At 34.0% G+C, this 25,416-nt stretch overlaps 2 protein-coding genes across 2 annotated transcripts in view; one reads left to right on the top strand and one right to left on the bottom strand.

Moving 5' to 3' along the window:
* The window catches only part of LOC133326568 (uncharacterized), a gene marked incomplete at its 3' end in the record, with an annotated part of 227,183 nt that overhangs the window by 194,347 nt on the left and 7,420 nt on the right, over positions 1-25,416 (bottom strand). The window lies entirely within an intron of this gene.
* LOC133326570 (zinc finger BED domain-containing protein 4-like) lies at positions 20,805-23,648 on the top strand. The gene is made up of 4 exons (XM_061535198.1): positions 20,805-21,571; positions 21,626-23,132; positions 23,190-23,339; positions 23,408-23,648. The coding sequence occupies exons 1-4, from the start codon at positions 21,258-21,260 to the stop codon at positions 23,600-23,602; spliced, it is 2,166 nt and encodes a 721-aa protein (XP_061391182.1). The 5' UTR covers positions 20,805-21,257; the 3' UTR covers positions 23,603-23,648.

Genomic DNA, 25,416 nt, shown 5'->3' with positions numbered 1-25,416 from the left:
GTGCTCTTAAAAGGTTTCTATTAAATTGGAATTAGACATAAGACCGTCACAGCGGAAAGGGGTGTGGACTGGAAAAACGCACAGCTGTGCAGATACTAAGGTGAAATGAGACAAAATATGGAAAATGTGTGTAAAGAAGTATAAATGTGAAAACATAGATATATATTATATGACCGGACGACATACAATTATCTAAACTTTTAAAAATCATATTTTCTTTTCAAAAGTTATTCTAAATAGACTAACAATTTAAATGCCAAAAAAAATTTGAAATCAGTGTCTGATTTTAAATTAAAGCTTTGTGTAGGGCCCCATGTCGCCGCTGCATAATAATCACAGCAGCAAAAAACATGAATTGGACTTAATTAAAGTGAATGTCAATCTGCAAAAAGAAAAAAATATTCGAGCTAGTGGCGGATGGGTGCTGATGTATTGTGTATGGGGGGTCTGTTAAAAGATCAATTGTTGCGTGAATTGTTGTTGACAATAAAAGATTGTTTGCTATTGAATTTAATTGGATTTGATGATGGAATGGAATGAAATGTTGCATTTTATTGTCTGTCGCATTTGCTACAATGGTCTGTATTTAATCTAAATGCTGACATCACAATTTATATGTATAGAATGTAAAATTTGCAGAAAAACATAATACTTAGCCTTTGTAACGAAAAACAATTTCAAATATTTCAAGAGTGCGGGGTAATTCGGAATAGATTTTGAGAATACATACCTGAAAAGAGAGGGAAAAAGAAAATAATTTATTAGCAAATTGTCGCAATAATTGTAATATTATTTGAATTCATTTCCGTATAGAAAAACCAAGTCTAAAACAATTACAATTAAAAACCAGTGATCGGAGCAGTATAGTCAGACGGGGCCGATCATATGATACCCTACACAACTTCTACGAAAAAACTAACTTTCTGTGGATCTATATTCTGAGCTTGGGCAATATTTCGCGATATTTGAACCATCTGGGCCAATTAGAGGCCGACAATTATTACTAATGATCAGTACAGCCCTTCCAATTTCTGTCCAGATTCCCTTCCCTTGTGTTGTGATCTTCTTATTCCCATTGGAGCCTTTAGATCGACTCGAAAAAACACAAAAAATTGAGTTTTCGGTCGACTTCATCACAATATAATTATCTGACCGTCACCGAAAATTATAGACGTTATCCTTGACCATAACTGGAACTTCATGGAACATTTTAAAGAGATCAGCGCTATATTTCCGCCCTCTAGTGTGGTAAACGGTTACTAAATAACGTCTGAATACATAAGAACATGTAAATATTTAAGTGTAACTCCCACATCTGAGTACATACAGCCATATAATTGGTATCAATTTAAAGGTCAACCACTGCCCTTGGATATACCAAAAACTTTTCGGGTCTATGTCCTTCAGGGGTAAATCTATACGCTATTGAATACAAATTTTGTAATTTTTTCACACAAAAGTCAGGGTTCATTTGACCCGCTAAATACTGACCGATCCTTATCAAAAGAGGCACGCTTATTCTTTGGCACGATCCCCTTCTCTGTGTAAAAATTCGTGAAGATTGGTCCATAACTGTGGCCTGTATCGTGTTTACAAATTATAATGGGCAGACGGACGGACACACATGTCTAGATCGACTCAGCTAGTCGAAATATGAGGATCGGTATATTTAAAGGTGGGTCTAGGACCAATATTTCGCGGGGTTACAAACTCTTGGGGCTGCACAAAGCTATAATACCCTAAAAACATAGTTGTGTAGGGTATAAAAAATGTCCTCTATACATATTTTCCTTTCTCCTTTGGAGATTGATCAAAATTACAGAGTAATAATTTAATAAACTAAAAGATATGTAAAACGAAAATGTTATAATGCCGAATTTGTTATAGCCTTACAATGAGGAGCTATGATATAATGGCAGTAAATTCAATATACTTTTTGAGATAGCGCCAGGTCAATATATCTCGTATTTCTATTTTTCCGATGTTTCCAATGCTGGTTCTTATTGGGCCGTACTTAACAAAAAGATTGTGATTTTCATTTCTTTCCATTCTTACAATTCAAGGATGCATATTTTTCCGCAGTCTCCCATGCTGGTTCTTATAGGACCGCATATATGCGAAAAAAATTAAAATATTGTGTGCTACTTAACAAAAATATTGTGAATTTCATTCCTGTCAAGGATGCGTATAAGTGTTAACACTACGTATACGCCACAATATACGAATAGAAATTTAGATTGTAAAATGTTGATTCAAAAATAACATTTTTCACATCAGATCAGCTTCACAAAATTTGTTAACAAAAATTGCGGTATCAGCTAAGGCCCTACGAATATTACTATACTATCTTCAATTTTAACTCCCTATTCACCAAAAATTAATATGGTTCATTCCTACAAAACATGGTGACGTATAAGTGTCGACACTACGTATACGCCACAATATGCACAGCAAAATGTCGTATTATTTGAGTTTTTTTTTTCGAAAAATAAAGATTTTCAGGTAATATAAGACTTAATTCGCAAAACCCCAAAACTGCCACGGTGCAACATAGCTAATTTCAAAAAATGACTTAATAGTTATGTCGTAGAAAGTAAAGCTAAACTATTTCCATATTTAAACTATTTCATGCTCGATGAAATGCGCCGACCAATATGAAGAATTTTTTTCACAGTTTTCATGGACTGTTGTGCTGCAGAACATTGAAAACGTGCTATACGATAAGATAGATAATACTATCGTTATTTCCAGATAAAAGTTTCATATCATTGGTGCAAAACATCAAAACAAATTCAAAAGAAGCTTGGATCTAGGCGTATTATTTCGAAATCGTTTGTCTTCGAAGATGAGTCAAATTTAACGAAAGCTGTTTGTGGAAGGTAATAATTGCACGTTTCTCTGGTAAAAGTAGTCATGTGTCGTCGGTAAATCACGAGCAAAGTAGGTTATCAATTCTGAGTACTATTTGCCTGAATTCTTGGGAGAAATTGGAAAATTTTGGGATAGACGAAGTGGAATCATTGCGCACCATGTAATTGCACAAGCCGTTTTTGCACGAAGCATTTCGAAGCAAATTGTCGACTGTTTCATAGGTAAAACAAATCATGTGGCGACTGTACAGTTCGAGAAACGTAGTCTGGTCAATTCTGAGAGTTTGCCTGAAGTCTTCGGAAAAAAAATCGAAAAACTTAAAAAAAACTCCATAGACCATTACATTGCGATAGCACATCAACTCAAACCAGCTCATTTTTGAGCGGCCAAAAAGTGGAATTGATTGGTCAACCGCAGTATAGCCCTGACTGAATTCCATTTTTTTCGGTCACATCAAGAAAAAAATGCGTCGTCAATGATTTTCATCGCAATAAGGTGCTACTGATGCGTTTAAATGTCATGTTTTGGAGGTATCTTCTACCAGAGTGGAAAATTTTAAAAAGAACAATTAAAAAAACTTTTTTTTTAAGTTTAGGCCAGAACAAAATATAGGTAATATGTTTCGTATAAAAGACATTGAATTATGCGAAACGGATTTTATAAGTAAACTCAAATTATCAAGGCTATAGATAAAATATCTCAAACTTTTTTTTTCTTTAAGTAGCTATAAAATTATTCCATTAAATTAAAATGGAGCGAATTGTTCGATCGATCCTTTTCTCTCACATTTGCGATTTGTTAAACATTTTTATACCCTACACAAAAATGATGACAGGGTATTACAGAGTTGTGCAGCCCCAAGAGTTTGTAACGCCGCGAAATATTGGTCATAGACTCACCTTTAAGTATACCGATCTCGACTCATATCTCGACTAACTGAGTCGATCTAGACATGTGTGTCCGTCCGTCCGTCTGTCCATTATAATTTGTAAACACGATACAGGCCACAGTTATGGACCAATCTTCACGAAATTTTGCATGTAGGATGGGTTGTGGAAAATGAATATTTAGGCGATGAAATGGACCAAATACTTAATTTTTGTCGGTTTTTGTGATCGCTCCAAAGGTCGCAATTATGTTCCGACCATCGTGAAATTTTAATTTTGGGATCGGGCCAAAGATTGACCATACCTGTTTTGATAAAGATCAGTCAATAATTAGCGGGTCAAATGGAACCTGACTTTTGTGTGAAAAATGACAAAATTTGGATTCTATGGCAGATATATTTACTCCTAAAGGATATAGACCCGAGAAGTTGATAGTATATCCAAGAGGAGTGCCTGACCTTTAAATTGATACCAATTATATTGTCGTCTGTTCTCGGATGTGGGAGTTACACTTAAATATTTACAGATGCTTACACCTTCAGATATTATTTAGTAACCCATTACCACACTCTAGAGGGCGGAAATATAACGCTGATCGATTTGGAATTGTTCATGGGGTTCCAGTTATATAATTTTCGTTGATATAATTTTCGTTTTGGGATGAATTGGACCGAAAACTTAATTTTTTGCAATTTTTCGAATCGATCTATAGGCCACAGTTATAAACCGATCATCACCATACAATGCTGAAGTCAATCTGGACAAGTAATAAGAATGGCTGTACTGAATATTAGTAATATTCGGAAAATATGTCAGTGTATGGAAGATGTGCTGTTGACCTCTAATCGAGCAAGAGGGTGCAAATGTCACGAAATATTTCCCAGGCTCGGAATAAACTTCCTTAGAAAGTTAGAACTCCTTCGTAGTTGTGTAGGGTATTGTATGGTCGGCCCCGTCCGACTATACTGTTCCGCTCACTGGTTTTAAATTGGCTTCGTTAATTATAAACGCAAGAAGTAATTCAAATTCACAGCACAACATTAAAATATCAACGCGTTTCTATTTCTCCCAAAAAAAAAATCACATCTAATTTACAATGACCCCTGTCCCTTTATTGTATAGCTAAAGGCATATTTAATTGACCAGCTTTGATGTTATAAACGATTTTTTTCTTTCATAAAACATGTTTGGTTTATAATGATTTGAAGTATTTCTTCAATTACACTTATCCACTTATTTGTACAAAATCGTATAAGTAATTGTCATGCATTTGTATGTTGTTGTTGTCGAATTGCTAATGAATGCAGGTGTTTATTTATTATCCAATGGGTATAGCCAATAACCCTTTAATATTGAATCAGGTTTTTTGTTTTTTCTCTTAACTTTACATTTTGGATTCTGTCGGGCGTTAAGTGACTGACTCTGAGATACGAGATTATATTACGTAATTAACCAATCTGACTGACTGACAGTCGTCCGTGCTGTGATTATTGTGATAATGGTGTAATGTATGGAATTTCTTTAATGTTGTGTGTATTTTTCTCCTTTACTCAACACTTGGCCTTCGTGGAATGTGAATCCATTTAATTCACTCATAATTATATGTAATTTCTTAAATTAACATACAAAATGTTGTGTGTTGTTGAAGTTACTCAGAAATTAATGTAATTTGAGAAATTACTAGGAGTAATTTACATAGCATATTTCATCTGTAAATGACAAATATTTTGTCAGGAGCCATTAAACGTTTTTAATATATTTCGACGGATTACGTGACGGATTACGTGAATGATGATCATCTATTACAATCTGTTAGGTTAATAAGATAGTTAGGGCCTTGGCCCAACGGACCCAATTGTGAGCAAACAGTTGTGGGTGTCTTGCCAGCCAACAATCAAACGTAGATACTGAGTTTAAGAACCATGGATAAGAGCAATATCGTCCCAATCTTCCGACACAAGCGGGGACTCAAATTCCCATTCTGAACACGAAAGTAAAACCAATATAACCCTCTGAAGTTAGCGGAGGGGTAAATAAGCTGATAAGATGGTGATAGAAGTGAGCAAAGACATTGCTAAGCTCATGACAAGGAAAAAAACCAGCTATCTGATAAGAAAAAACCGGAGTATCAAGCGCGAATACCAAAATAATTCTAAATAAAAATATAAAGGTTAAGCCTGACCTTTTGAGCGGACCTGATTAGGTCTTTGGAAGAACAAACGAAAGCCTACCGCGCAGCCAAAAGGAAGCAGGGCTTCCCATCGGCTGATATAAAGAGAACGCGAAGTCAACCCAAAGTTGAATGAGAAAAACTGCCAAGAGAATTCATCGACTAAGGGTAACCAAGCTGTTTGTAATATCCAGAAGACGAGCACTGCATCATATGTTCCGTAAAGACCGGGAATACCAAAAGGACTAACCGGTCTTTACGAAAAAGGAAGAGAATAACAAAAATGGTTAGAAGGCCGCCGCAGTGATCGACGAAAATGTGGCATCCAGTAAATAGGTAAGGATGTGATGAACGCGATCAATAATAAGATCTCGAAGCACATGCTGTAAGAAGGGAATCCCTTCGCCCTGGACATCTAATCGAAAATATTAATGATTGATTTTAAGTCCTCCAATAGCATTGAAATCCGCAGAAAATTAGTGGCCAGCAACAAGCTAGATGCGAGCGAGAATGCTGAAGCCGGTGAGGAAAACGGACCTCCCTCAGTTGCAAAAGTCAACGATGTTCATCAGAGGTTTGAGCAGCGAGTTCACTCGAAGTCTTTGGCCTGCAGAACAATACACTGCCCAGTGAAGGAGTTAGAAATTTTTCCCAGGTAGGAGAACAAAGAGGAGACTCTCTTTGTGATGCGGTTGAACGGCAAGTAATACTAAGACTAAGGGTATAGCGCACAACTTGTCTAATTCTGTTAATGGCCAGCAACAAGCGAGATGCGAGCGAGAATGCTGAAGCCGGTGAGGAAAACGGACCTTCCTCAGTTGCAAAAGTCAACGATGTTCATCAGAGGTTTGAGCAGCAAGTTCACGACAAAACGAATGCTCAAAGTCTTTGTCCTGCTGAACAATACACTGCCCAGTGAAGAAGTTAGAAAATTTTCCCAGGGAGGAGAACAAAAAGGAGACTCTCCTTGTGATGCGGTTGGACGGCAAGTAATACTAAGACTAAGGGTAAGGCGCACAACTTATCCATTTCTGTGTGTTTGAAGATTGGGTTCAAGTCATGTATTGAAGGAGAGGAAGCCACATAAAGCAGCGAGGGAGAATGTCAGATTCGCAAGAAAATCGATTATTGGAGGGCATCGGAGTGGGACGGTTATAATGGTCCTTATGTAAAATATAATAATAAAAGTCAATATACATATCGGGCTAATCCCTTCGACCCTTGGGCCATTAAAAATAAGGTCACTAAATTAAACCATATAAATTCAAAAGGGAGGAGAAGGAAAAGGGAAATTTCCTTGTGGTAAAGGGCATCGGAGTGGGACGGTTATAATGGTCCTTATGTAAAACACAATAAAAGATGATATACATATCGGGCTAATCCCTTCCACCCTTAAAAATTAGGTCTCTAACTTAAACCATATAAACTCAAAGTGGGAGAACGAAAAGGGAAATTTCATTGTGGTAGGCTTGAATCATAAATGATACATGACCAACACAGTCTAGTTCTATATTCGGAAGGCAAGAATTAGAGAAGATGTAGGCACAGAAATCAGTGAGGTAGCAAAAAAATTGGAGCGAGTCGAGGAGAAGATTTCCTACCTCCAAAAAAAAATCGTTTATTGGAGGGCAATTAATTGATAATAAACCTCCATCGAAGTGCGATGCCAAACAATTTAGGTATTTCGAATATCCACCTCATGGAGGAGTATATAAAGAGTTCAGTCCTACCGAAATTGAAGACATTTTTATGTGTTTGTTTTTCTCGAACTTGAGTTTTTTTTGTATATGAATCGAAGGTAATCCAAAACCAGTGAGCGGAGCAGTATATTCGGACGGGCCCGACCATACACCCTATACAACTAACACGGAACTCTAACATTCTGTTGATGTTTATTCCGAGCTTGGGCAATATTTCTATATATGTCCAGATATCCTTCATCGTGGGCTGTGTTGTGAAGTTTGACTTATAATTGTGGCCTATATATCTACTCAAAAAAGGCAAAAAATAATTTTTCGTTCCACTTCATCCCAAGATTATTATCTGATCATAACCGTTTCACAGTTTGAACCTCATGGAAAATTTCAAAGCGATTCGTGCCATATTTCCGACCTCAAGGTTTGTAATGTGTTACTAAATAATATCTGAATACGTAAGCACCTGTAAATATTTAAGTGTAACTCCCACATCCGAATACATACGACAATATAATTGGTATCAATATTAAAGTCAACCACTCCTCTTGGTTATACTATGAACTTGTCGGGTCTATGTCCTTTAGGGATATATAAATACATTATAAAATAACCCAACAGTTGGACCCTCAAAATGCTCAATACTTTTTTAAACAAATCTCGATTTTTCTAATAAAGTTTGTCAAATCAATACCATCACAGCATTTAATAGTTTTCAATTTTGACTAATTAACATAGCACGGACTAATTATTTTATATTGTTGTTTTTTTTTATTTTTATTTTGAAAAACTAATAAAATTTGTCATAAATTAAAATAAATTAACAAAAACGCGATAATAAAATTTATCGAATTTAGGTGAATTTATATGGAAATATTCCATACGTGTTTCGAAGATAGAAATAAAAAAAAATTTTGTCTACGAAATTTTATTTCAAATTCTTTTTTCTCATCCAATGCCTTATCGTGTCTCATTTTTATTTCCTTTACAACAAAACATTCTAACTTTGTATGGATTTTTCTTGGCCATAATGGAAATTCTTGGGTTATAATCTATTATAATTTTATGCTGTCACTCAATCATTGAAATTAAAAACAATGCCCATAGAAGAATAACATGGGCGTATTCATTTGACGCGATCTGTTGCACGCACAAGGGCTCAACACTTTCATCAGAGATCTCTGATCAACATTGAAAACAAAAAATATTTAAAGTAGATTTTTTTTATTGTGTGTAAATTCTTTCACATTTTCTTTCGTCAGACAAAATGCCTATCAATTAATGTTTGAAGGCAACATATCGTTGTTGTGGATACAACTAAGCACCATCAGAACATCGTTCTTTTTGGTTTGATAAACAAATTATAAAAATGTTTTTTTTTTATGATGAGGGGCATTCTGTGTCTGTGTGTTGTGAGGAGAAGGGTTAAAAGATGATGTTTGAAAAATTCAGAATTCGAATGTTCATCATATCGCCTTCGAGATCATGTCACCAATAAATCATGGTCATGGTTATTATTTTTCAAGAGATGTATGTTGTTACGATGTTTCTTGTGTTGCGTTTGATGTTCATATCAAAAACAATATTTTCTTCGATTAATTTCGGGGTATACATGAACATTAATTACAGACATTTTTGAGGTAAGATGCCAGACAAAGGTGTGTAAATATTTTCTTCACACGTCTGTTCTAATGAACATTGATAGCGAGTATTTGGTACATGGATTGAGGCTATCCAGATAAAGTTCCATCGGAGTGAGAAGGCAACAAGGATTCAGATGGAAAATTTAATCAAAGGTAATATTCACATTCGGCTAAACCCTTGAACCTTTGACTGTTAAAACTAATGTTCCTGGATTAAATCGTATAAATGCAAAGGGCATTCCATAAAAGGGATCAGATAAAAAAAAATAAATTTTTTTATTGAGGCGGATTTTTTCAATAGAAAACGGCCAATTGCGGCAGAATGAAGATTGTTGTGAATTGGAAATTAAATTAGGCATCAGTAGCCACCGTTTTAGAGGTCGATTTTGTTTCTATAGAAAAGATAAAACCAGAAAAAAGCACCTCAGTTACTGAGTATTTTTCTATAGAAAAAACGCATCATTTACTGCGGTCTAATTTGTTTCTATAGAAAAGAAGCACCTCAGTCACTGAGCTAAATATTTTTTCCGAAGGAAAAAGTACCTCAGTTGTTGGTGTCAATTTTTTTTTTCTATGGAAAAAGTACCTCTGTTAGAGGTCCTTCAGTAACTGAGGTTGATTTTTTCACCTCCGTTACTGAGGTTGAATTTTTTTAATAGAAAAAAACCTCAGTTATTGAGCTTGAATTTTTTTCAATAGAAAAAAAACACCTCCAGATTAATTTTTTCTACACAAAAACACCTTTTTCTATAGCTATATATAACTTATTTACTGAGGTTGATTTTTTATAAAAAAAATCTCTAAGTTAAATTTTTTCTGTAGAAAAAATTCTTCAGTTACAGAGAACAATTTGTTTCTATAAAACCAAATACCTCAGAAACTGAATCTGATTTTTTTCCACAGAAAAAAAATAACTCAGTAACTGAGGTCGATTTTTTCAATAGATAAAAGCACCTCTGTTACTGAACAATGCACCTCTCATATTGACTTGTATTTTTTTTCTATAAAAAATAAATCAGTTACGAAAGAGAGAGAAGATTTCTATAGATTTTACATAGGTCCATTTTTAGTATATTTTCATTTTCTATAAAAAAATCTAAACTCCATTCTCACAGAGGTTATCCAAAGTCAAAGACAATAACAGGGTACTAAAATATTTTTTTTTTTTTTTTTTTTTTTAACACTCCCTGAATGACTATCTCCGTTTATTTACTCCTGTAGGAATTAAAATCCCCTTAACATAAATTCCGATAAATTTATGTTAAAAGGCAGGCATTTGGATGTTGTTCCCCTCCATCCTTAAGATAAAATAAATCAAAGATTTTTTGTTTGTGTTGTATGTCATTGGAATAAAAAAGATATCGAATAACATGAGATGGTATTCCAAAGACCGCATCTGACACATATCAAACCTTAAAAGTTCATTGAATTCAAGTGACAATGTGCAGAATGAAATGACATACAACCAGTCGGAAAACGGTAAATAAATGGTAGAGGAGATAAAATATGGGCCAAACCATTAACACAAACCAAAGATCAATGATCGTGAAATGAACGGATTCTGAAACATACACGCACACACACATCAACACCGACACTCCTTCACCATTCTCAAACAATGTTGCATAAAGACGGGTATGTCATTTCAAGATTCTGCCCGAAAGGTATTAGCCAAGAACAACAATTTTGAGTGAAATAATTGATTTTTTAAACCCTAAGCATAATAACGGATAGAGATTAGTAAAATTCTGTCCAGATAAGTTGGATTGGATATTTGAGGTGATAGGTCTTCACAAAATCTGCTGTTTCGATTTTAATCTTTTGGATGGTTATTTTGTTTTCTCGATTACCATCAAAACGTGATTGATTGATGATCATGATGTTTTCCGTTAAATGTTAAGGGTAATTTTCTGCTTAACATTTTGTCATTTGTCACAAAACGAAATCAATCTCTTGAGAAATGTGACGAGAGACAGACACACTGTGACAGCTTAGGTAAGAAGAGGTCACCATCATGTCTATTTGGTTTATCTGAAAATAAAAATCTTTTCCCAATACTACGTGACAATACTGATGATCACACGCACGCACACACACACATCTGCACACCAATGACTTTAATATTCTCTGGACAACAGGTATGCTGGTGGGAGTGTTGAAAATTTCCCAGAATTGGTTTTAAAGAAATGTTTTTTGTATGGAATTTTATTTTGAAATTCTAATCCTTCTTAACTGATTTTAATTACTACCACAATGGCATTTTAAATAGCCAGTAATGTTTAAATGTTCGCTGCACCCTTAGTGAGAATAGTCGAATTCTTTTATTACAATGTAAAATAAAATACATCTATAGAAAAACCAGTAATGAAAGTAGTAAAGTCGGACTGGGCCGACTCTATATGATACCCTTCACCACTTTGGATATATTCAATATATGTATCCTAACAGAAGTCGTCGGAATACAAATTTCAGAACGTTGTGTCAATCAATTTACATTGAATAGGACTAAAATACATATGGAAGCTATAACTAAATCTGAACCGATTTTCACGATACTTATGACAATTCTCTCTTGACCTAATTCATTACCCTATGCCAAATTTCGTGCAAATCGATAGATATATAAAGACTTTGGTCCACCATTTACATAAAATCGGACGAAACTATATATGGGAGCATAATCTCATCAACCTGAACCGATTTTCACAAAACTTAAAACACTTCATTCTTGACCTAATTTATTACCCTATGCAAAATTTCGTTGAAATCGAAAGTTATATAGGGACTTCGGGGCCTATTTACACAAAATCGGACGAAACTATATATGGGAGCTATATCTAAATCCGAACCGATTTTACGGAAATTTAACACACATCATTCTAGACTTAATTCAGTACGCTATACCAAAATTCGTGCAAATCTAATGATTTTCAGGGACTTTGGTGCACCATTTACCTAAAATCGGGCGAAACTATACATGGAGGCTATATCTAAATTGAACCGATTTTCTCCAATTTCAATAGGGTTCGTCCTTGGTCCAAACCAATGGGCTGTGCCAAATTTTATCCAATTCGGATAATAAATGCGACCTGTACTTTGTTCACAAAAATACATGGACGGACGGACAGAAAATTATTCGATGCAGAAAATGATTCGATGCATATTCTCAAAAGGAACCATGTGTCTATTTCGATTCCTTTTGCCTGTTACAATCATTTGCACAAAGACATAATACCCTGTACCACAGTGTGGTAAAGGGTATAAAAATCCTATCAGAATTTTTTTAATTGAAAGAATTTGACCTCGTTGCTGAGGAAATTTTTTATAGAAAAATATTCGACCTCAGTAGCTGAGGTAATTTTTTATAGAAAAAAATTCCACTTAAGTAGCTGAGGTACTTTTTTCTGTAGAAAAAATTCGAGCTCATTATCTGTGTTGATTTTTTTGCAAAAGAAAAAATCTGAGGTATTTTTCGTATTGAAAAAACCCCACCTCATTATCTGAGGTATATTTATCTATAGAAAAAATCGATACCCTACCCAACTACCTCGGAAGTCAAATTTTCTGTGGATGTTTATTCCGAGCCTGGGCAATATTTCGTGATATTTGCAGCCTCTTGCCCGATTAGAGGTAAACATCACCTCTTCCTCACACTGAAATATTTTCCGAATATTATGATTATTCAGTACAGCTATTGTCCTTCACCGTGGGTTGTGTTGTGTTGTTCGGCTTTAATTTGTGGTCTCTAGATCGACTCGAAAATAACACAAAAAAATAAGTTTTCGGTGCACTTCATTCCAAAATTATTATCTGATCATCACCGAAATTTATAGGCGTTGTTCTTGACCATACCTGGAACTTCATGGAACATTTCAAAGCGATCAGCGATATAGTTCCGCTCTCTAGAGTGATAATGGGTTACTAAATAATATACGAATACGAAGATACCTGTAAATATTTAGGTGTAACTCCCACATCCGAGAACATACAACAATATAATTGGTATTAATTTAAAGGTCAACCACTCCTCTGGGATATAATATAAACTTCTCGGGTCTATGCCCTTCAGGGGTAAATATATACGCTATAGAATACAAATTTTGTCATTTTTCACACAAAAGTCAGGGTCAATTTGACCCGCTAAATATTGACCGATCTTTATGAAAACAGGCATGCTTATTCTTTGGCCCGATCCCCTTCTCCATGGAAAATTTCACGATGTTCGGGCCATTATTGCGGTCTCTGGAGCGACCAGAAAAACCGACAAAAATTTAGTATTTGGTCCATTTCATCCCCTAAATATTAACCGATCTTTCCCAAAAACAATATGGGTCTTCATTGGCCAGAACCCAACCTACATGCAAAATTTCGCGAAGATTGGTCCATAACCGTGGCCTGTATCGTGTTTACAAATTATAATGGACAGACGGACGGACGGACACACATGTCTAGATCGACTCAGATAGTCGAGATACTTAAAGGTGGGTCTAGGACCAATATTTCGCGGAGTTACAAACTTTTGGGGCTGCACAAAGCTATAATACCCTGACAACATAGTTGTGTAGGGTATAAAAATCGACTTCTGTTGTGAGGTATTCTCTTATTTTTCAAGAAAAAATTCAAAAAAAAAAATTAAAAATGTTAAGCAGTTCCATCTGTTGATCATTGTGAAAATGTAATTTCGAATTTCTCACAAAATCTTTCTAATTGTCCAAACGCCTACGGAATAAATTACAATGACGCAAAAGCAGGTAGGTAGCCCAGTCAGTAGAACCCTGTCTATGGACGACAAGATTAATGTATGATTATTTTTCTTAGAGCCTATCCTTCGATCAGCTGTTAGGATCAGTTAGAATAAAACAAAACAAAAAAAATGCTGCGGATCTCTTGATGCCAAAATAGCAGTACGTGTGAATTCAGGTAGTTGAAAATGTCTTATTATCTTAGACAACAAAACAATAGATTCCGTTGAATTCAAATAGATTTTGGTAAACCCTAAATGTTTCAGAATTATAACTGAGACGATTATCTATTTGAAAATTACGTGAGGGCTATATTTTTATGAGGTAACATGTCGTAAAAATTACCAACGACTTGTTATTGAAGATTCTCCGATTATATTGTTTCCATAAAAATGAATAGGAGGAGGAGGAGGTTTTTTGGTAGTAATAAAAACCCACATTCGGGTAATGAAGAATAAAAGTAGTGATTTTTTGGAGTATAGTTAAAGAATTGTTAACAATGAATACAAAAACTTTTATGACCATGGCGCTTGTAAAGGTTATGACCTTTAAAAATATTAGTTACAAAAGTCAGATTTTTTCTCCTCTGAATAAATATTCCCCAATAACTGAGTACCGATTTTTTCTATAAAACATTTTCAGTTACTGAAGTCATTGTTACAAAAAAAAATCGCTTAATTTCTATGACTTTCTTAAAACGAAAAGTTTCTCAAAAATATATTTTTATTACAGAAGTACTAAATTTTTGGCCTGTGGAAAACCATGAAAATCCTCAGCCACTTTTTCCTATTGAATTTGACTATCAACTTCGATGATTTGTTTTCAGTTTTTCCCCATTTTTATTACATGATTGGGCGAAAATCACACTTTAGGTTCTAATCGAACATCAAACCAACATGTTATTAAGAAAAACCCCATTTAGAAAAAAATTCAGAATAAAACAAAAATATAAAAAACAACAGCTACGGCAACAAAATAGCAACACAGTTTTGAAGGTAAACAGCATTTTTTTGTTGACAACAAAAATTTCTGTCCGTCTGTCTCTTGGCTCCTAAATCAAGTATTTATGAGAGTAATGACAACAGCAACAACAATAGGCACGTTTATAGTTGTTGTTTTTATTTTTATTTTGTATTTGTATGTGGTGTTCTGACCATGTTGCACACACTTCAGGGTAAAAACATTACAATACAACTAATACACCACTGGTGCATGGTGTAGTGTAACCCTCACGATACGGCTGGTTGTAGGCCTCTCCTCCCTCGCTGGCTCTCTTGCCAACAAAAAAAAAATATAATAAAAAGAACTGTACCAAAGGAATGCATGGTGTTGGGTATTGGAATCTTGGCGGCTAATGGTTAAAAACAAAAACCTTTTTGTTGTTGTTGTTTCTGTTCTGGTCTATACAAAACGATGTCTATGCAGTTTTGACTGCCTTCAGCCATACACAACTGCTGCACGCTGAATGGCATGGAATTGTTTTAACATTTTGTTTTATTATTTTTGTTGTTGCTGTTGTTGTTTTCTAATTATAAGCCAAGTGTTCGGTTTCGGTTTCAAAACGTCACATGAAAAATGTTCAAGAATAACAACAACAAAAATGCCATGAATATCAATGGCAACAGTCATTGGATTTTTTGTTGGTGTTGTTGCTGTTCTTTGTAAAATTGTTACGTTTATGAAAGAGCTAAGAAGGAAAAAGAAACAAGCAAAGGCGGGAAAATTAGCCACGGAGTGGGGAATTTATTTTGATATAAGGAAAATTTTTATATGGAAAAATCTATTCGCAATTGAGGTAGTTATCCTTTGAATAGGAAAAAAATCTGCGATCAGGCACAGAGGATTTTTCTAGTTAAAAACAACAACAAAATGTGATGTTTTCATATATAGAAACAAATTAGTCCCAAGGGACTGAAGAATTTTATTTGAAAAAAAAAAAATATTCCTCGTTGAATGAGTATAGAAGAAAATATGTACGCATGGCTTAGAAATTATTTTTTATGGAAAAAATCAATTTTCAGTTCTATAGAAAAACATTAGTTCTCTGTGACTGAAGAATTTTTTCTATAGAAAAAAATCCTCCTCGATGAGTGAGGATTTTTTTTCTAAACCAATAAGAAATTTGGTAAAGTCGGACTGGGCCGACTATATGATACCCTTTACCACATTGGGTATATTGTACATAAGTATCCTTACATGTGTATGTCAGTATTCCCTCGAAGGAACATACTCATGTCTTTCTGCAACCTATGATAAATTTAATTTTATTCGGGCAGATTTAGAGTCGCCTGCGTACCATGGGACAAATTCATGGAAAACGAATTGATACCCGCAATGCTGTACGCCGCAATGTTAAAAAATTAATCTCAATCAGACACAGACATATCAAGTCTCAATTTGATACGTTGTGCAAAATTTCGTGTATATGGGAGCTATATATAAATCTTAACGGATCTTCACGAAACTTAGTACACATCACTCTAGACCTAATTCATTACGCTGTGCATAATTTCGTGCAAATTGAAATATATTTAGGGACTTTGCTGGCCCATTTACATATTTACATATTTATATATGGAAGCTATATCTAAATCTGAACCGATTTTCACGGAGCTTAGCACACATTATTCTAGGCTTAATTCAGTACGGTGTGCCAAATTTCGTGCAAATCGAAAGATATTTGGGGACTTTGGTGCACCATTTACCTTAAATCGGACGAAAATATATATGGGGACTATATCAAAATCTGAATCGATTTTTCCCAATTTCAATAGGGTTCGTCCTTGGGCCTATTAAGTGACCTGTGCCAAATTTCATCCAAATCGGATTATAAATGGGAATTTGGTTGAAAAACGTGCTCAAGAACCAAAATACCGCAAATTGGGGGGTACCCTTATATGGGGGCTACCAGAAAAAAATGGACCTATATTTATAATTTATAGTGGTGAGATTTGCTACCTAATAAGAACTCGACATACTAAATTACAGTCAATTCGGTCGAAAAATACAGTACCCCCAAAATACCAAAAAGTTGGGGGTACCGTTATATGGGGACTACCAGAAAAACTGGACCTATATTTTTAATTTTTAGTGGAGTAATTTGGTACCCAATAAGAACCCTATGTACAAAATTTCAGAGAATTCAGTTATAAAACGAGCTCAAGAACCCCAAAATACCGAAAATTGGGGGTACCCATATATGGGGACTATCCGAAAAAATTAACCTATATTTATAATTTTTAGTAGGGAGATTTGCTACCCAATAAGAACTCAAAGTACCAAATTTCTGCGAATTCGGTCGAAAAATGTTATCAAAACCTTTAAAATACCGAAAATTGGGGGTACCCTTATATGGGGACTATCCGAAAAAAAGGACCTATACTTATAATTTTTAGTAGGGAGATTAGCTACCCAATAAGAACTCAAAGTACCAAATTTCAGCGAATTCAGTCAAAAAACGCGATAAAACCCCTCAAAATACCGAAAATGGGGGGGTACCCTTATATGGGAGCTATGCCTAACGTGAACCGATTTTCTCCAATTTCAATAGGGTTCGTCCTTGGGCCAATTAAGTGACCTATGCTAAATTTCATTCAAATCGGATCATAAATGCTACCTGTACTTTGTTAACTAAAATACATGGACGGACAGACGGACATGCATAAATCGACTCAGAAAGTGATTCAATGCATATTCTCAAAAGGAACCGTGGGTGAATCTCGATTATTTTTGCCTGTTACAAACGTATGCACAAAGATATAATACCCTGTACCACAGTGTGGTGAAGGGTATAAAAATATGAGTTCAGGGCCAGAATACAAAAAACTGATCTCAGTAACTGATGAAGTCTTTCTATAAAACAAATCGGAATCAGAACTTTATTTCTATAGAGGAAATTCGGGTCTCAGTATTTAATACATTGTTTTGACCTCAGATGATTTTTTTCTATAGAAATAAACTGTCCTCAATGACTTATTATTTTCCTATAGAATCAGTCTATACCTAGTTATTGGATGTTTAATACAAAAATGGTTATAAAAATAGCACTTCAGAATTTCTGTATTCAGTGTCTGAGAAAACATTCTGTCTTTTTTTATTGACAATTTTTTTCTATAGAAAAAAAAACATATTTAACCCAGAAATATAATATTCTATAAAGGAGAAATATAACAATTATGAATACATTACATAAAAAATATTGAATAGGGGGACATCTTCAAAGAAAATCTTCCGAAAATAGCTAATTAATTTGTTTGGGAGAGATATTCTATCAAATTACATTCTAATGGAATTTTAATAGGTCATTCGATTTTCTTCATCTCTAAAAGCTTGGCTATGAAAACTCTTTCAAAAAAAACCCAATAAATATAGATTTATCAGAATTTTAAATCATGTTTTTAAAATTTCCTAAAATACCATTCTAAGGAATCAGCCAGCATAAAAAAGAACGAACACTCAACTCACAGACAGGTGTTCATTTCAAAATCTCCACTTATGTTTGATGTGAACACAAATTAACTTGCTTAGTTGGTGTAGTGGTGATGGTAATGCTAGAGGCAAAAACCCCCCATCTATTCCAAAGAACATTAGCTTGCTATTATGATTGGTCATCCGCTCACTCATTCACCTTTTCAAAACTAGGCTGAATATCGCGTAGAAGTTTGAATTGAGGGGGTTTTCCATTGAAAACATTTCAAGTTTGTCTGGAGATACGATACGTTTTAAACCTTCATATAATTGTTTGTGTTTGTTACTTTTTTTGGGGGGATTTGTTATCTTAGCTAATTAACTAAATGATTTTGAGAAAGTATTGCCTGGCCTCTTGCCGCAAATACATTATTGGATTTTGAATTAACAGCTTGATTTGACCTTAAAACATAGAACATAGTTTTTGCTTTGTTTTGTGGGCTAATCTTAAAATTAACTGAACTTTCTAATAGAAGCTATTGTTTCAAAGACTATATAACCTCAACATGTTTGAGATTGGGAAAGTTCGTCCTTATTGTGTCCTTCACCTTATTTTGGGTAACCATAACAACTTGGTGTTGTTATTGCTTTTCCCAACAATAAAAAAAAAACTTGTGTAGTACAAAGCAAACGAAATTGTGTCACTCGAAATTGTGGATAAAGAAAATATCCACATGAGAATTTTTTTATATAGAAAAAAAGGAAAGAAGTCATATAGAATATTTTTCTATTGCAAGAATACTTCATAAACTGTGGTTAATTTTTCTATAAAAAATACCTCAGATACTGAGGTCGAATTTTTTCTATAAAAAATACCTCAGATACTGAGGTCGAATTTTTTCTATAAAAATACCTCAGATACAGAGGTCGAATTTTTTTATAAAAAATACCTCAGATACTAAGGTTGAATTTTTTCTATAAAAAATACCTCAGATACTGAGGTCGAATTTTTTATATAAAGAATAGATACTGAGGTCAAATTTTTTTTACAAAAAAACATCTCAGATACTGAATTTTTTCTATAAAAAATACCACAAATACTGAGGTCGAATTTTTTCTACAAAAAATACCTCAGATACTGAGGTCGAATTTTTTATATAAAGAATAGATACTGAGGTCGAATTTTTTCTACAAAAAATATCTCAGATACTGATTTTTTTCTATAAAAAATACCTCAGATACTGAGGTCGAATTTTTTCTATAAAAAATACCTCAGATACTGAGGTCGTATTTTTTCTATAAAAAAATACCTCAGATACTGAGGTCGAATTTTTTATATAAAGAATAGATACTGAGGTCGAATTTTTTCTACAAAAAATATCTCAGATACTGAATTTTTTCTATAAAAAATACCTCAGATACTGAGGTCGAATTTTTTCTATAAAAAATACCTCAGATACTGAGGTCGATTTTTTTCTAAAAAAGATATCTCAGATACTGAGGTCGTATTTTTTCTATAAAAAAATACCTCAGATACTGAGGTCGAATTTTTTCTATAAAAAAATACCTCAGATACTGAGGTCGAATTTTTTCTACAAAAAAATATCTCAGATACTGAATTTTTTCTATAAAAAAAAATACCTCAGATACTGAGGTCGAATTTTTTCTACAAAAAATACCTCTGATACTGAGGTCGAATTTTAATCTATAAAAAAGACCACAGATACTGAGTTTGAAGTTTTTCTAAAGAAAAAAAGATTTCAGATACTGAGGACGAATTTTATTCGAATGAAAAAAACCTCAGATACTAAGGTCGAAGTTTTTATATAGAAAAAAGTCCTCATATACTGAGGTTGAATTTTTTTCTGTAGAAAAAATATATCAGATACTGAGAAAATTCCTCGTGTATTGAGTTAGAATATCTCCGTCATTGAAGCCTGGATATTTTTCGATAGACGAAATAAACAACTCACTGATTTGTATTTTTTCTAAAAAAGTGTTACTCTCCGTACGTTATTTTTTCTAACGAAAAAAAAATCTCATCAATGAGGTCAATTTTTATAGTTTCTTCAAATTCTAATCTGCTTACAAACGAATTCGTCTTCATTAAAAACTATATGTGCAAGTCATGCAAAACTTTAATTTAATGACCACATCAAATACAGAGAGACAAGCCCACCACTTTAACCCTTAAATTGTTCCCCTTAAGCGCCGGGTGTTGATGACTAAAATTGTCAACGTTCTTATTTATGTAATATATACATACATACTTTACAGTCATGGCTCGATAAGAAAAGTAACGTAATTTCCTCAAGCTATCAATATTGTCAATTCGACCGTTAAAACAAAAACAAACTTTTTGAAATAAAAATATTTTTCAACGTTGTGTGTCCAGAGCACGAAGCCGATCGGCTCGCAGTCGGCGTGCAGCCGCCGCCGACTTTTTTTAAGTGATCTGAGCCGCCGCTGATGTATGCGGCTCTCATCGGCTCAAATTTTTAGCCGACTGAGTCGGCTAAGCCGTTGAAAAATATAAATTTATACAGCAAATTTGTATAAATATGTCTTTTAATCTTATCGATAAATTAACATATTATAATGCTCATTATTGGACGATAATTTACATTGTGCACTCGTCTTCGAGAGGCAAAAACGTGTAGGCTATTTATATTAATTATACCCTACAGCACATAGTGGTAAGGGTATTATGTCTTTGTAGATTTGTTTTTTTATCACAAAACCTTTGGCAACCTTTTGTAACTTACGAATTTTGATGGAGTGGCAACCATATTGTTTGCCAAAGATTCGTTGTGTTTTTGCTTGTTCAAAGAAAAGAATGCAAAATGTGCCAAAGGAATATTAAAAATTATTTTTCCGCTAACCGAAAGGTTCAAACAGTTTTGACTAAATCAGAATCCGATTCTGACGAATCTGTTGATACTGAAATCAATATTTCTCAATATGCAGATGTATCTCAATATGAAGATCTTTTTAAAAAGAAAAATGAATTTAAAAATTTGGCAAAGGTTGTTGTAAATGAAGGTGGTATATCATTGTGTTGGAAATATTTTGGTGATCTCTATTTTAAAAAGAGGCATATACTTCAAAAATATAAATTTTGCAAATTGTGTTTGGATGAAAAGACCAATTTAAAAAGGTAAGAATTTCTAATTTTTTCCATTCGCATGTGTGTAATTGTTTATGATTTTAGTTTTGGAAAATCAACATCAACCACAAATTATATGAACCATCTACGAGCTGTACATAACTTGGACGTGAAATCTTTAAATAACCTGAAAAGTTCAACAATGACACAAAATGCATTGAAATCCTCAACAAGTTGTAACAACAAACAACAAAATGCTCGCCGGGTCGCCGAAATGTGCTGTTGGGATTTGCAACCGTTTAAAATTGTTGAAAGGCCAGGATTTAAGAAATTGGTATCTTTCTTAAACCCAAAGGCTATATTCCCCACAGATAGGACAATAGCTACAACGGCTTTAAACGATGTTTATAACATATATTTGGACCACGTAAAAACAAGCCTTAAAGAGTCGCCCGAAAATGTTACACTTGTATTGGATATGTGGTCAGATAAACATAAGCACTTGTCTTACATAAACATAAAAGTGCATTTCTGCCAAAATTTTCAAATGCAAATTGTAACGCTCAAGACAGAGATCTTTCCACGACCTCACACTGGACTAGCAGTTGTAGAAAAAATTGAAGAAGCTTTATGTGAATTTAATCTGTTGGAAAAAAACATATGTGCTGTTACTGATGGTGGAAGCAAAATCGTTTCAGCTTTAAAAATTAAAAATATACCAAGATATGGTTGTATGGCTCATGTTTTACACAGATTTTTGATGGAAGATATACTAAACAACAAGTCATTTGAAAATATTAATAACATAATATCAAAATTAAAAAAAATTTATGGCAGCTTAATGTATAGCTATGAAGAAATATCAAATATTCAAAATATGGAGGAACAAAACGATTTAGTAAAAATATTTACAGAGGTTGAAATAATTTTGGAGAGTTTGGATAGTTGCGAACAATTTCCACATGGAGATGACTATTTTACTGAACAATATGAAGCAACTTTAAACGTCAAGCACCACACCTCTTTGAAAAATTCCGTTGCAACACGTTGGAACTCTCTGCTTGCAATGATTCAAAGCTATACGAATAATATATCCACTATAAATATAGCATTAGTTAAAGCTAAAAAGGAACTGTTAGTGATTGGGACAATGGAAATGCAAATTATAACGGAATTTGGCACGTTTTTAAAAATTTTTGAGGACGCCACAAAACACCTTCAAGGCCAAGATTATCCGACGATATCTTCGTGTATTTATTTTCAGGAATCCATTATGTCCTCATTGAAGAAAGAAGAAGAAAAAGCGTCTTTTGAACTAACAATCAATTTATGCAATTTCGCTGTGCAAAACTTTACAAAGCGATTCAAAGTATATAGAATGTATGTTGTAGCTGCGCTTATGGACCCATGCCAAAAAAACTGGCCTGTTTTAGATAAATATATACTACAGATACCCAAACAATCGCCAAACTCCTTGGAACTTGTGCATGATGTTCTGTCTCCAATTTCCAAGGAGAACTTGATTATGGAAGAAATTGAAAAATTAAAGGAAATCGATGACACATTATTAAATGAGCCATCAACGAGCACTGAACCAAATGCAAAAAAACAGGTATTATGTTTTAATAAATGTAAAGGTAAACTTAACTAACGTATATTTTACTTGCAGAAAATATCAGCTAGTCGTCAAAGAATGTTGGAATTTATGGGACCATCGCCTTCTAATGTACAAAATAACGTAGAGTTAGAAATAAGAAAATATTTGGAAATGAAAGTCGAGGCGGTTGAGCCTCTAGATTGGTGGCGACAGAACAAACAAGTACGTTAAAGATTCACATCTTAAACTTATTTTAAGCAGGTTACGTTTTGACCATTTACTTTTTATAGATCTTTCCAAATGTTGCTGCTGTAGCAAATATGTGCTTTGGAATTCCAGCCACATCAGCATCTTCAGAGCAAGCATTTTCATATGCCGGGAATTGTGTAAATGCAAAGAGAAGCAGCCTGCATCCGGCAACAGTAAAGAAACAATTGTTTGTTCACGATAACAAGGCAGTCGTCGAACCATTTTTATCAAATTAAAGTATTTTTATTAATTTTTAATGTGCTATAAGCAACAAATGTGCATATAAACTTATATTTTCATTTTAAATTAAATGAATTGACAGTTATTAAAACAACCGAAATTATTTGTTCACGTTAAAGTCGTCGTCTGTAGCCGACTTTTAGCCGCCGCCGGCCGTATATTGCTTTAGCCGCCGCCGCCGATTTTCTTTCGGCTGCAGTCGACTTTTAGCCGCCGCCGACTTTTTTATGCTTAGCCGCCGCCGCCGAGAATTTTACATCGGCTTCGCCCTCTGTGTGTGTCTCGTTCTCAGTGTCTTTCGTTGTTGTTGTTGTTGTTATCTTTGAGATACACAACATGCAAGCTAACATACGTACATGCTTGGTGGTCAACAAACCAGCATGATGATGGTTTCCATGCCAACCACAAATACCCGATAGCAATGGATGGCAGTAGTGGATCAATGGTTCTTGATTGTTGGTTTTTTGTATTTTGTTTTTTTTTTCGATTTTTTTGTATAGACATAACAATATTAATGTGTGTGTCAATGTTCCGTTAAATTTATTTTTATTGTTTTTTAATTTGTTATTTATTAATGGAGTGTAAGATTTTCATCGAACGAATTAAATGCAATAATAATATTTTGAGAGAGGTGAATTTTTAGAGGAAATTTATTCTTGAGAATTAAAAAAGGAAACTTGGAAAATATGGGCAAATTTAGAACCGTGAAAAGGAAATAACATGGAAAGGTCACATTTTCTCAGCCATGGATGTCAATTTTTTTTTATGGAAACCCAAATTTGTTGGTCAATGAGGTCAGAAAAGAAATTTCCTACACAGCTTTGTGAAATGGTTTAAAACTGTTTTATGGTACATTTTTAGTTCCTGGGCGATGTTACGACTGCCGGTCAACTTCGATCATTTATCTGATTTTATCGACATTTTCGGATGGATGGATTTCTTTTTCCCCAAACCTAATATTTTCTTTTAAAGAAAAACAGTTCACCCGCTTTATATAGCATGAAATTCCTCTGTCGAAGATTTGTTTCTATAGAAAATAATTTATCGGGCACATATGACCGATTTCTTTCTATAGAAAAATATTCAAGAAGACATATTTTTTTCTATACTGAGGACAGATTATTCCTTTTGGGACAGGTTTTTATCTGGAGGATTGAAGAGCGATAATATAAACAATACTGATTTTCTTCCTCCGTAAATAAAGATTATTCCCTAAGAAACTACTTTTTTTCTATAGAAAAATATTTTTCAGTTCCTAAGGTCCGGATTTTTGAGGAAAAACTCCTCAATACTTTAGCTCCTGAGAACCACATATATTTTATAGAAAAAACTGAATGCTCTTCTATAAAAGTTCTATTCATCATCCATAAAAAAAACATTTTAGTATAAGAAGATATTTTGGTCTTCTACAGGAGTACTACATTATCCTCCATAAGGAGTTCTCTTTGTCTGGAAGAAGAGCTCTTCATTAAGAAGAGCTTCTTGGTCTTCTATTAGAAGACCGTTTGATGTTCTATGAAGAAATCTTGCTCTTCTAAAAGAAGACATCACGTTTTTATAAGAACACTTACACATTCGTCTTCTGTAGGAAGACTTATTGGAAGACACTTCTATAGGAAGACATTATGACCTCGTTGCCTTCTTTTTGTTGTATCAGAAGACATCGGGGGTTTCTATAAGGGCACCTCTTCTTTTTATATAAGAAAATATATTGACCATTAAAAAAGACGATGGTCTTGATGGACTTGTGTGAGAAGACCTCGTGGTCTTCTTCAAGAAAACCTCATGGTCTTCCTCAAGAATACCTCTT

Source organism: Musca vetustissima, unplaced genomic scaffold (assembly GCF_032173495.1).
Source record: "Musca vetustissima isolate MV318-11 ecotype Yass unplaced genomic scaffold, APGP_CSIRO_Mvet_v1 utg10137, whole genome shotgun sequence".
Classification (NCBI taxonomy): Eukaryota; Metazoa; Arthropoda; class Insecta; order Diptera; family Muscidae; genus Musca; species Musca vetustissima.
Note: the sequence above shows the minus strand (reverse complement) of the source record. Positions and strands in the feature narration are given on the sequence as shown.

Bases quoted from the DNA above. Each gene is read 5' to 3' on its own strand.
- LOC133326570 (XM_061535198.1), top strand. From the start codon at position 21,258: ATGTGCCAAAGGAATATTAAAAATTATTTTTCCGCTAACCGAAAGGTT. The intron at 21,572-21,625 runs GTAAGAATTTCT...TTATGATTTTAG, and splicing joins GAAAAGACCAATTTAAAAAG to TTTTGGAAAATCAACATCAA. The intron at 23,340-23,407 runs GTACGTTAAAGA...TACTTTTTATAG, and splicing joins GGTGGCGACAGAACAAACAA to ATCTTTCCAAATGTTGCTGC.